Source organism: Argentina silus, assembly GCF_951799395.1.
Source record: "Argentina silus genome assembly, chromosome: 2".
NCBI classification, from domain to species: domain Eukaryota; kingdom Metazoa; phylum Chordata; class Actinopteri; order Argentiniformes; family Argentinidae; genus Argentina; species Argentina silus.
In genome coordinates this window covers 20,957,463-20,971,039 of record NC_139656.1, presented here as the reverse complement: position 1 = coordinate 20,971,039, position 13,577 = coordinate 20,957,463, and the positions used below count along the sequence as shown (strand labels likewise).

At 39.4% G+C, this 13,577-nt stretch overlaps 2 protein-coding genes across 3 annotated transcripts; both read left to right on the top strand.

Annotated features, from left to right (window-relative positions):
* Positions 1 to 552: 552 nt before the first annotated feature.
* plscr3a (phospholipid scramblase 3a) lies at positions 553 to 4,912 on the top strand. Its single transcript, XM_083693348.1, has 7 exons — positions 553 to 627; positions 1,120 to 1,214; positions 1,728 to 1,770; positions 1,960 to 2,180; positions 2,376 to 2,537; positions 2,660 to 2,821; positions 4,794 to 4,912. Exons 2-7 carry the CDS (start codon positions 1,158 to 1,160, stop codon positions 4,851 to 4,853), a joined length of 705 nt encoding a protein of 234 aa, XP_083549474.1. The 5' UTR covers positions 553 to 627; positions 1,120 to 1,157; the 3' UTR covers positions 4,854 to 4,912.
* Positions 4,913 to 5,996: 1,084 nt separating this feature from the next.
* LOC310800972 (sentrin-specific protease 3-like) lies at positions 5,997 to 12,678 on the top strand. Of its 2 annotated transcripts, none has more exons than XM_083664876.1 (11): positions 5,997 to 6,037; positions 7,624 to 8,239; positions 8,459 to 8,638; positions 8,865 to 8,976; positions 9,246 to 9,393; positions 10,448 to 10,495; positions 10,712 to 10,789; positions 10,930 to 11,067; positions 11,183 to 11,266; positions 11,731 to 11,781; positions 12,074 to 12,678. In XM_083664876.1, exons 2-11 carry the CDS (start codon positions 7,645 to 7,647, stop codon positions 12,182 to 12,184), a joined length of 1,545 nt encoding a protein of 514 aa, XP_083521002.1. In that variant the 5' UTR covers positions 5,997 to 6,037; positions 7,624 to 7,644; the 3' UTR covers positions 12,185 to 12,678. The 2 variants fall into 2 exon arrangements, with proteins under 2 accessions (XP_083521002.1, XP_083521001.1); XM_083664875.1 differs by having other exon boundaries at positions 6,006 to 6,172.
* Positions 12,679 to 13,577: the final 899 nt, after the last annotated feature.

The following is a 13,577-nucleotide window of genomic DNA, read 5'->3' as shown; positions in this document are numbered from 1 at the left end:
AACAGAGCAGGTCTCTGCGCAGGAGTGGTGAACTTCAAATATGGGTGCCCCACTTGTCATAATACCGCCTTTGCCCACTAAGATAAAGCCAAGGCAATAACCTGGGAGCTAGGTCCCAGGCATGCAAGCATAGTTCCAAACCACCTTTGTTACACTTAACTACTCTGACCACCTCTGCAGAGACTTGTGTTGGACGTCATTGTAACAAATGGGATTCAGACCCAGGTTTCCCACTCTCCACAACACCACATTGAATCCTGCTAAAGCATGGGAATCCACTTGTGGAGCCAACACAAGTCAGGCAGGCAAACTACCCTAGCCTACACTACCTCCTGGCTAGCCTACTTTTCCCAACCAACCATTCTGTGGCCAATTGGTTGAAAAGTCAGTTTCAACCTTTGACTGGCTATCACGACATTGCATGATTGATGACCTTTACCATTTCTTATCTCAGCCTGACAGTTAAAATAAAATCCATAGCACTGTATACCCAGTCAAGCTGCTTAAACACACCCATCCTATCAAACGCATGCGTGAATATTATTTGAGTCCACACTTTGCAGTTGAACTTCAACAGAGAGTAACCATTCTTAAAGATAGGCTCAACAAATACCAAGGACTTTGGAAGTAAGTTGATCCTCAAATGAACAAATGTGTTTGCTGTTGTTATTACAAAAGCAGTTGTACAGTTGTTGTAAGTTCCACTATTAATCAATATTTTATGCAATTTGCAGAGGTCAGTATATTGCCAGAGCCATGGCACCTAAAAAGTGGTTGTTAAGTTGTTTTTTGCTGTTGTTTTTTTTCTCTTTATCAAACCAAATATTAGTAGTCTTTTGATATAGAATGTGTGTAAACTTCTTGTCGAAGGGTGCAGTACCTGGAAATGAACTATGAACAGTGTTAATGGTAGCAATTATGAGTAGTTTAATGATTAACCCTGTAGCTCATTGCTGTGGTTGTAAACTGGTTGTAAAGCCATGTTTGACTTCACAAATCCATCATGGATAACTGTTTTGCTTCCTATGGCTTGAGGTTATTGGAAGTAGAAAATGTGTACAGTACAAATTAATGTTTTACTTTGAATAACCATACTCCCTCATAATCCTGTTATAATAGGAATAGGCCTCTATCACTTTCACTGACTCACCAATACCATGGAGACGAGTTTGAACACGGCATGGGTCCCTCCTGGCCTGCAATATCTTACACAGGTAAAGCACTAAGCCAAACTGTCAAGTCTATGGTTTTGTTATAAGTTCTGTAATTGTTAAGCAATTACGGTAATTATGAACAGAGGGTTAGTGAATGGAAGACATTAAAGATAATTATTTAAATGGATAGTTCATTGTTACAATTATAGTCAGACTGTTCCTTACATTGAAAGTAGTCTATGGGCCAGGAGAAACTGATTTGTTTAAATAGCCACTATGCACTTTAGCTAACGTTAGCCACTGCTAACAAAAAAAAACTATGGGAGTGATTCAATTATTTATTTATTTAAGTAAAAAATGTGTGGCCAAATCACCCCAAAGTAACCAAGTCATAGAAGGTTTATATATTTGTATGTTAGCGGTGGCTAAAGTTCGCAGAAGTTAGGAGGTAAGGATCCATCTGACCATTAATTGTAAAATATTGAACTATCCTTTAAGAAATGTATTTGAGTCGAACTTGAGTTGAATTTGTTGATGTATCTGTACATCTAATTTTCAAATAAACTCTTGCAGATTGATCAAATCTTGGTGCATCAGAAGATTGAACTGCTGGAGGGTAAGCTCACATAAATGCCATAAATGTAATGTAATGTAAATGTGACATATTGTCTAAGCTTGCCAATTCATTTTGATCTAAAACTGAAAAAGAAGAAAACATTAACACACAGTGCAAACATTCCTCATCCTACTGCTGGCCCTTGCATTCACTCTCCCATGTCCATTTCATACCCTGCATTCTCCCCAGCCCTCACTTCTTTTGAGACTAATAACCAATACGAAATTAAGAACAGTTTGGGGCAGATTATCTACACCGCCAAGGAGGACAACGACTGCTGCACCCGCAACTGCTGTGGCCCCAACCGCAGATTTCAAATGAAGATTAAAGACCATAGTGGTCAGGAGGTCATCCACCTAGTAAAGCCCTTTCGCTGTACCTCCTGCTGCTTTCCGTGCTGCCTGCAAAAGGTACATTTACACAACAATGTATATCAAATACAACAAGGAAGCTAGCAACGGAGACTGCTGGGCTTATGACAAATTCAACTGTGATAAAAAGTCTAATAAAAATACGAATGTTGAGCCAGTGTATGTTTGAGACAGATGTGTATTATGCCTTCAATAGCTATCAATGACTAATTTCCCTGGGAATGTTTGTCCCAGATGGAGGTTCAATCCCCCCCTGGCACAACAGTGGGTTATGTGGTTCAGGACTGGCATCCCTGTCTTCCAAAATTCTCCATCCAAGGAGCTTCCCAGGAGACCCTACTGAGAATACACGGCCCTTGCTGGGCCTGTAGCTGCTGTGGAGATGTTGACTTTGAGGTGAGGGATTGGCTCATCTGTTTTTCTGTCTAACTCGATATGTCACTGTCACTGACTGTTGGGGAGGGAAGGGACTATGTCTACCTCTGACTCTTGTTAAACTGTGTCTATTTCTGGAACAGGTGAAGAGTAAGGACTGTGACCAGGCCGTTGGGAGAATCAGCAAGCAATGGAGTGGGCTGGTGAAAGAGTATTTCACAGACACAGATAATTTTGGTATCCAATTTCCCATGGACCTGGATGTCAAGATGAAGGCTGTATTGTTGGGGGCTTGCTTCCTAATTGTGAGTGACGTGTGTAGAGATAAGGCATGTACAGTGCCCTGCGTCAGTAATGGTGCAGTGAAGCATTTTTTCTTCTTTCGACTCTACACACCAAATGTTTGGATTTTAAATCAAAACATTTTTTAAAGTTAAAGTCGAGATCTCAGCTTTTATTTTATCTTATTTGTGTACATATTAGTTTCACGATTCAGAAATTACACCACTTTTTATGCATAGTCCCCCTATTTCAGGATACCCGTCTCGTATCGTCTCTGGTGATGCTCTGCCAGGCCTGTACTGCAGTACTGCAGCTTCAGTTGTTGTTTGTTTTGAGGTCTTTTTGCCTAAAATCTTATCATCAGGAAATTAAATGCATGTTCAATCCAGTCAATGACCTTTCCACTTTTGGGTCCTGAAAAATTCCCTAGTTCCTATGGCAGCATGTTTTGAGTCACTGTTTTACTGTGTGATGTAGTGCCATACAATCAATTTGGAGGCATTTGCTTGCCCTCAAGCAAACAAGATGTTTCTGTACACTTTAGAATACATTCTGCTGATGCTGTTACAATCATCAAATTAGACAAGTTAGATAGATAGATAGATAGATAGATAGATAGATAGATAGATAGATAGATAGGTACTTCATTGATCCCTGATGGGAAATTAAGGCGTTACAGCAGCTCACATCACAAACAAATAATAGAATAATAGAACACAAACAACAGAATAAAGTGACAATAAAATAATAAAATAAAATAGACATCTGAAACATTATATACTTTAAGAACAGTCCTGTGTGATTTAACATCCCTCAGCCTGATTCTGATCACCCTGATCGAGCCAGCCGGAGGAGGAGTTGTACAGTCTTATTAAGTTAGTGCTAGTGGCAGCTATACATGCCCAAACCTAACACCCCCATGTTTCACAGGTATGCTGTAAATCTTGGACAGATCCTTTTTTCTCCAAACTTTCCTCTTGCAATCACTCTGATCCGTGATAATATTCATCCCTTTTCCAAAACCCTTTTCCAGACCTCAGGATTTGTAGGTACTTTTTAGCAAACTGTAACCTGACCATCCTTTTTCACTCTCACTTTTTCACTAGTGGTTTGCACCTTGCAGTGAAGCATCTGTAGTTTGGCTGGTGACGTATTCTGCAGATGGTAGTCTCTGACACATTCACGCCTACCTCCTGGAGAGTGTTCTTGATCTGTAGTACAGTTGTTTTGGGGTTTTCCTTAGTTATGGTGGGCAATCGTCATCCACTGTGGAAGTCTTCCTTGGCCTACCAGCCCATTTGGGATTGCTGAGCTCACCAGTGATTTTGTTTCTTTTTAATGATGGTCCAAACTGTTGATTTTAACCAGCCTATGGTTTTGGCTATGTTTCTGATAGTTTCTTTCTGATATTTTGGCCTAATAATGGGTTCCTTGACTTTCACTGACACCTCTTTGGTCCTCATGTTGACAGACACCAATAGCAAACTCCAGAAGCAAATCCAAAGCCTAGAATCAATACTGCACAATGACTTATGCCTGTACAAATGATGGAACACACCTGATTTACCAGAAACACCTCTCAAGCCAATTGTCCCATTACTTTTGGGTGCCCTAAAATAGGGGGACTGCGCATAAAATGTGTTGTAATTTCTGAATGGTGAAACCAATATGTACTGTACAAAAAGCTGAGAATCCCTTTAACCTCATATTAATTGTTTCGTTTAAAATCCAAACATTCAGAGTGTAGAGCCAAAAAAAGAACAAATACTTCACTGTCCCATTACTTAAGCAGGGCACTGTATATATGACTTTGTTAGTGCGCTGAATTTGCACCTTGATCAATTAATCAACATTAATTGGCACTCCTGAACTACATTATACTGTATATCCTGTCTGTCGTCATGAATCAAACAAGAATGCACTTGTTATAATGTGATAATGATTACCAAGTAATCATTTAACTGTTCTCCCTCTTTATTCTTTGTCTCCATACAGGATTTCATGTTCTTTGAAAACGTTGGTGACTCTGGTCAGCGGTGTAGTGTATTTGGTTGAGAGAGAGAGAAAGAGAGAAAGAAAATCCACCTGCTTCATTCGACAATAATTCTGTCTATTTAGGGGACCTTTTTTTGGCTTGATTTTTTTGCTTGATTTTTTTTGCTTGTTTTAGAACTAGTGGTCAAAATTAAACAAAAGCAAAAGGTATGTGTGTGTGTGTGTGTGTGTGTGTGTGTGTGAGAGAGAGAGAGAGAGAGAGAGAGAGAGAGAGAGAGAGAGAGAGAGAGAGAGAGAGAGAGAGAGAGAGAGAGAGAGAGAGAGATACAGTATCCTTTAAAATAGAAAAATACTCCAATGATATTCCTATAATTTTGATCACTATCAAACCTCATTTAATGTAGTGTATTCTACTGAATATTTTAGAGTTAGTATCAAACACTTTTTGTTTGAATATTCTTCAATTGTTGTTGGTTTGACAGAAAAAAATGATGTAATTCATACAATGTGTGCAATTTTATTAGAAAATGTAAATAATCAAATATTTTTCTTGGTCTTATTCCATTACTCTGCCTTTAACTAAATATTCAGGTTGTAATGACAAAAAAATATTTTTATAAACATTTAATGTTGTTTGCATTATAGATAACACCAATGACAAAGAAATGGCACATGAATTCTTTAATGAAATGTATACAAATAATACAAATGCGTTGTGGATTCATCAAGTTTAGAAGTTAGTTATTCCTATTAAAGAACTTTTAGGTATGTAAGAAGGAATACATTTCAGCTGATTTGTATCACCCTGATTCCACTGTTTCTGTAGAATGACCCTCATATTTACCATGACTTGCCTGTTTTCACCAACAATTTCCACCCTTTCATTACTCATTTACATGTTCTTCACAGAAAATAAGCCAAGGCCATGGAGTCAGGTTGAAAAAATAATTGATTCTATCATTTTTCTTTTAGTAAAAATGTAAAACGTGTAATTTTGACCCGAACACCACACAAGGATTAAGCCGTTTCTATGATTTCAGCGGATGGAGAACATTCTTCATTCAGATGATTCTCAACCATGTTGCCTCTACATTTGCCCAGAGACATAGATATTTACAGGTCTGCGTTTAATGCTGTGAGAGATGGGCGGAGCCCCATTCTTATTTGAATGACGTCAATTACACGCGGCGGAAGACGTATGAGTTCGTTATAAACAAGCGCCAGTTTCCTTTTCATTGAACGAGGTAACCAATAAGCAATGTAATAAGTAATGCCAGAGAACCTATTACTTAAGCAGCATTTATCGTTTATTTCAGATAACTGAAAATACACTCAATATTGGCCAATAGAAGGTATCTGTATCAGCGTACAGCTAAGCGGTAAGTGATTGCCCTCCAAATACCCACTATCCATCGCTACGCCACTCGGTGTTTACAGATCGATTTCAAAAACATTGTGTTGGGGACGCCAAACCATTGTCCGCGCTTCATCAGTGAGATAAAAGATAACTCGCGCTTGTCCCGCATAAATTACATTTTTATTTTCCTCTCGTCCGGCATAAATTACACATTAATTACACAATTACTCCTGTTGTTTACATGTCGGGTATTCGTCCTAAATATAATACGATATATCCCCGCACACACTCCTTGCAACTCAGTTGCCAAACATCTTGTACTTCCCAGGTACCTCCAATTCCGCCCACAAAGGGTGGAAGCAATTAGTTTAGGGATTGGGATGGATGATGCGCGCTGCACACCTGTACAACTAATTGCCTCCACATTGGAGGTACACGGGTACAGGATGTTTGGGAACTGGGCTACAAGGAGTGTACGTGGATATGTCAGGTATTCGTCTTAAATTGCGGATTAACGTTGTACATGTTGCGATCAAGTAGTATGGTAGTAGAGGACTTTAGGTTCACAATGAATTATCGGATAACGTTAAAACCGCCCATAGGGCGACTTTATCTTGTAGGACTGAATCCCCATAATCCCCAACATAGGGGAGACTCGGACCCCACATACTGTACGTACACTCCGCTCGGGCTAGTAGTACATAGTGTGTGTGTGTACACTCGGGCTAGTAGTACATGCTGTGTGTGTGTGTGTGTGTGTACACACAGTATGTACTACTAGTCCGAGCGGACCTCACAACTGTACGTACGGTATGTGGGGTCCGAGGCTCCCCTATGTTGGCTGCCGAGGGGATTCAGTCCATACTGTGTGTGTGTGTGTGTGTGTGTGTGTGTACACACAGTATGTACTACCTGCCAGAGCGGATCTCACAACTGTACGTACAGTAAAAGCACTGTATATATATTATCCTTTGAGAAATACACAGCCACATATGAAACACAGAAGGTGTCTGTATCGAATCGAATATGACCAAGAGACATGAAGAGGCAGCTTTTAGCTTTTATGCCTCAGCCTGCCAGAGAACCTGAGGAGGGCAGACACTGAGGACATTTTTAAAAGACATCTTAAAACATACCTTTTTAGCCTTGTTTTTACTTTCTTTCTTTTTTTTTTTTTATCACATTTTAGCTTTTATTTACCATGCAAAATTCTCTACAGTCCTCATTGTTCTCTGCTTTTACTGTTTTGATCTCCAATGACTGTTATACTTATTATCCACTTATGTTTTGTATCAGTCTTTTAATTGTTTTTATTAATATTCCTGTAAAGTGCATTGTTTCATCCATGTATGAAACGTGCTCTATAACAACTGTTTGATTTATGATTTGTAATCCATGGCATAGACTTGCATATTATTGTTCTCTACCCTCCATCTCATTTATCTCAACTCTGTCCACATTATGTACTGGCAGGTGGTGGGATTCCTGTGGAATATGAGAGACAGTGGAGGTAGCCTGACACAGAACCATTGGCCATATGAGCTGACATTTACAGGGGTCCAGGAGACTGACAGACAGGGGACCAACCTTGTCTCCAACACAGCTCAGCATGTCCATACTATGCATCTGAAATTAGACCAGCATGAGGAGAACACTAGCCTGTGGGGTATGGAACCTATGGACCAGGAGAAGGAAGAGGCGACAGATGAGGGTTTCAGTTGGGGAGAAGAAGGGGAGTATGATTGGACCACACCACATCTTTTGCAGTCACATAAGCAGATTGGACACAAAGCCAGAGACTCTGTTTTGCCCACTCAGATACCGCTCAATGGGTTCAGAGTGCAGAGACTGCTGCGCTGGCATAAACTCAGAAAGAATGTAAACCTTCGTGCTTGCTTAGCCCTGCATTGGAGGACCTGGTGCCAGCGTGCCAAAAGGGCTGGATTTCTGGGGCACAAGCAAGTTAGGAGGTGGCGCAAGAAAAGACACCTTCACAGTAGGCAGATTGAAAACCAGCCAGAGGCCTCTCAATTGAATGGGAGACCTCAGGGCTATGTTCTGGATGAAGAGCAAATAGGTCCTGCTGCAGGTATGTATGTTGTTGGGCCAGATTTAATCGTACAGTTTTCAATTCCATTCTCAGAACATACATTTTGTATGTATTGCAGTTACATGTTGCCACTTACGACTCATCCGTTTTCCCTTATAGTATTGAGAGAAAGTTTTGACATTTAAATGGGCTAAGCTTTGACATCCTGTTGGCGGTAAGATGTTTGTTTTACCCTCCATCTATCCCCTTTCATCCCAGAGCCTTGGGTCTGTGGAGTAGTTGGACACACAGGTGATAAGGTCACCAGCAATGTAGCTAAGGTTGGTGACAGAGAAACACAGAGCATTTGGGGCTCTCCTGCATGCGTGCCAATAAACCATAGAGACAAACCCCCTCCTCAGCATCAGCTCAGCAGTGAACACATCTCCTGTGTACAAGGTAACACTTGAATCATAATACATTTTCATACATTACACAAAGGTATTAGATAAAAGGGTATTCATCCCAAATATGGTCATGATGTGCTGTATGATGCCAAAATTATGGGGATCATACAGTATATGGTCCATGATCAAGGCAAATAATAAATAGATAATTGCCATTTATGTCAGATATGATGTGTCCATTTCAAGCCTCAGACTAGAGCTGTGTCACCCCCTTTCAGGCATGTTGAATGAGTTATTGCAGCAGTATGGCAGCATGATTCCAATTCATGTGGACGAGGTTGTGGAGAAGCTGCAGAACATCTTCAATGAGAGTTTCTCCGACCCACACAGGTTTGTCACTATTTACTTCTGTCGTCATGGTTATTGCTCTCATGCTCCAGGGCCCAGTATTTCAAAACGTTGAATCTACATACGAATGATCCAGATTATTTTTTGCTATCCAGGATCAGAAATATCAGGCAGATTTTGAGTGGTATTGGGGAAATCAGCCAGCTCGTTCTGATCCTGGATAGCAAAAATGAATCTGGTTCATTCCTATCCACAGTGTGTATTGTATTCATGTTGAAAAGTGTCTAATTGTTTTTGTACTCCTTGCACAGGAAAGTGATTGTGCAGCACTTAATTCAGTCTTATCAGCGGCTGTCGGGAACTGCCATGGTGCGTGGGTTCCGTGTGAACTATAAGCGGCATGTCCTCACAATGGATGACCTCAGCACATTGTATGGACAGAACTGGCTCAATGACCAGGTACTTTTAGAACACTGCATGTACATATTCTACACATAATACGCTGGTAAAGTGGAACGTCACTGAGACACCCAAACAACCGTTCAGCGCTGCAAAACTGACATGAAAATGTGAATATTTGACTGCTAAATGTATTCCTCCCATAATATAATAATAATAATAAAATAAAATGATAATATTCTTCATTATTTCACTTTCTCCATCATCCCAGAAATGGAGACAGTGTGTAAAACTGCACAGGTTTGAAGCTATATTAGTGACATGTCACATTAGCCACATTACTACTAGCAAACATGTCTCAAATATCAAATACAAATATTTTAATCACACTCAACAATCTAGCTTAAATAGCTATATTTACAGTCTCCTATGGCACTTTCTATACAAGCTTGCTCTGTCTCCAGATATTTCCGTTAGGGTTAGGGTATTCTTTGATTGTGATGCAATCACTTTACCAGCGTATTGAAAGACACACACACACCATTCGTTGTGGTGTTATTTATTTCACGTCTTTATTGGACCTAGCCGGAGGATCCGTTGCAAAGTGTTCTGTGACTCACCCAATAAACTTAAACTTTTAATAGGCTTTACTCTATGATACTTGACTAATTTATAAAAGTTGCGATGAGTGACTTGATTGGTCATCAATCATCACAACTGAAGTTTCACCTGATGTCAATGACTACAGTACCTTGAAGATTGGCAGCACCTTTAGCCTCGCACATTTGTTTTCTCAAAAGATCAGGACATGGTTAAGACAATACAGATGACAGACTGCAAGGCCACAAGTAGTTACTGTACAGTGGAAAATATAAAACTGAGAATTATTGAATTATGATGTAAAGCCTGTTCAATTGTATTGGGTGAGTCTCAGAATACTTTGGCTACATTGGTATTTGATTACACTGCAGTGAAGAATAAAGAATGCACTTTCAATGTAATGTAAGAATAGTGGCAAAATGATTTCATGTACTGTGATTTTCCTGATAAGTGTTCTCAAATTAGAAAGGTTTTGCTTTGAATTGATTGGTAATACTCTGTTTGGGGCCCACAGGTCATGAACATGTATGGAGATTTGGTAATGGACTCTGTCCCAGAAAAGGTGAGAAGACCAGCAAGCGAGATTAATGTAGTAATGTATTGGGAGAGAGAGAGAAAATGGTGACATTCAGGTACTGGCTTCCCCTTACCTCATCAGTTATGCACTGTTCTCCATCTGCAAGCATTTTTAACACTGGAAAACCCCATTGTGCTTCTGCACAAACACTCACCTTATGTATTCTGTGTTCCCATTCATGACCTGTCCTCTTTCTCTCAGGTCCACTTTTTCAACAGTTTTTTTTATGACAAGTTGAGGACAAAGGGCTATGATGGGGTGAAACGGTGGACAAAAAATGTGAGTTATCCTGATTTGATTTGGCTTCTTTTTTTTTCCACTTTGGTCCAGTTGAATGAATGGGCTTGTTAGTGTACATACCTTTCGGTTGTTTTATATTTTGTATGTAAAACTTATTGATTTTAATTACTTTTTGATAGGTGGACATCTTCCACAAAAGGCTGCTGTTGATACCTATTCATCTGGAGGTGCATTGGTCATTGGTGTGTGTGGATGTAACACAGCGGTCTATAACATACTTTGACTCCCAGCGCACTCTCAACCGCCGCTGCCCAAAAGTGAGTCAAACACTCGGGCTGAGGCCAATAAAAAACACTCCATCTGTCATTTTGCAACTTTAGCAATAAGATTACTGTACCATGAATTCACATACATCTCTATCTTGACTTCCAGCACATAGCAAAATACTTACAGGCAGAAGCAATCAAGAAAGAACAGAAGGATTTTTTGACAGGGTGGAGGGGTTACTTCAAAATGGTAGGTGTGTTAGTGGTGAACAGTGTTTATAGATACAGTCTGTATAGAAACCCTACACCCCCTTACAAAATTTTAACTTTTTCTTACCCCAGAGCCTGGAATCAGAATACATAAAATTACGATTTATTTATTTTTTTCCCACTGATTTAGATAGCTTACTGGAGACTTGCAAGAGAATTTCTAAACATTTTCTATAATTTATTAAAAATGAAAAACAGAGAAGACCTGTTTGACAAAAGTCTAAACCCCCCTTGCTGTAGCTCTCCTACAATTAGTTAAAATGCAAATATTTCTTGAAGTTATTCAATAAGATGAATTGAGTCCCTAATTGAATGTATTTGTATTCCCTCTGGGGAAACACAAAGGTGAACATTTTGAAAGGGTGTGTAGATGTTCTGTTGGCACTATATATGTTAGTCTGTTTGAGTTGATACCATGTATATGTGTGTGTATATGTTTTCTAGAATGTGGCCAGGCAGAACAATGACAGTGACTGTGGCGCATTTGTCCTTCAGGTGGGTCTACCACAGTCTTACTCTCTCTACTGGCTCTCCCAGCCTCCTCTGGGGCTTGTATTCATAGAGATTATAGGGGCAAAAATACTAAATAAAAGTGTCTGTTCAATGGGTGTATAACTTATGATAAAGTTCTAGTAGTGTTTTTCTCAAGTTATTGGCCCTTAAGAAAGGTTTGTAAGCCATGCAAAGAAAATATAAAAACTTAAGCTTGGTCCAACTATTAATACAATCATGTTATTATTCATTTGGACAAGCTCTTGCTCACTCTGTTTCCCCATTTTCATCACAGTACTGCAAGTGCCTAGCCTTGGAACAGCCTTTCAGCTTTGGGCAGCTGGATATGCAAAAGCTGAGGAGACTTATGTACAAAGAATTGTGTCACTGCAAGCTCTCACTGTAATATTTAATGAAACAAGCACCAGAGAATAAAATAAGATCTTACTTTCCCCCTATTCAGAAAGCACAATTTTACAAGATTGACATTGTTGCTCTTCTTCGTCCTCACATCCACTCACTCCCTTTATATATCCATGATAAATTCCCCTCTCTGGTTCATTAATGCCAACTGTGCCCTAACTGGGAGATCCCATGACAACAAAAACAAGAGAATGGTTGTTGCAATGCATTTTATGGTGTGATTAATGTATGAGAAATGTTATTGATGTCAATGAGAGGGGAGACTTCCATAGTGTTTGATGGAGCAAATATTAATTCTCAGATGGACAACAAACCTTTATTCAGTTAATTTGGCATATTGTTTTTATTACATGGTTTACACAGTATCTGTGGTCAAAAGTAATGGATGGTTGAAATGAGCAGTTCTTAACTTAAAACAATGTTTTATAGATATTTGGCAAAACCATAATAAAAGAGAGATTAAGATGTTTCTTTTTAGATTTGTTTACCATTTTTTATTTGTTTTACAAAGTGTTGTAGGGTTGAATATAATTGGAGAAAAAAAAACAGTCTGGAAATCAGCAAATCTTGAAGGAAGTTTACAGATAGGGAATTGTGTCTGCTCCACATACTGCTTTTCTAATAGGATTGTGACTCTCCCATACATTTCTATTGGAATGATGCACTAAACATATCGCATAGCTCTCTGGATGGGCGAGCAGAGATGATCAGTATTAGATTTGAGTCAGGTTGCCTGTAGTTTAGGCACAGATCTAGAATTCACTTGCTTAAAAAACTGTTCAGCATTCAGTCGATGAAACATTCATTGTTGTGCTGCAGATAGAATGCTATGCATAGAGCTGATATGACTCCCTATTCTACATGACAGACATTCATATGTTCTACACAATACATTTCTATCTGAATGTTCTGTTACTCTGACACCTGAACAGGCCCCTGGTACTGGGTACCTAAGAGGTTTCAAACCTCTGTTTTTGCTGACAATGCTTTGTGTGTTGCATTTTAGGAGGGAGTAGGTAAGACTAATAAAGACTAATGGGTAAGATTCCAACAGGCACTGGACTCCAATTAGAAGTGGTAGTTCTGGTTCATGATATGATTCAAATTAGAACTGGTATGTCCCTTTATGAACTGGTCTTTCCAATTGACCAGTATTATTTTATTTTTTTTGGACCATTTGACCACTGCGATCTGAGCCTATACTAACTCAAAATGGTTAGTTTGCGTCATCACGTAGAAGTCAGTGGACACTGTATTCGCAATGTTTTCTCCAATGGTGGTCTTGTTGGGGCGGAACTTCCTCACTTTTACTCCTATAATGGTCAAATAAAGGCGGAGACCTCAGTATAGTGACGTCTTTGATAGCCAATGAAATG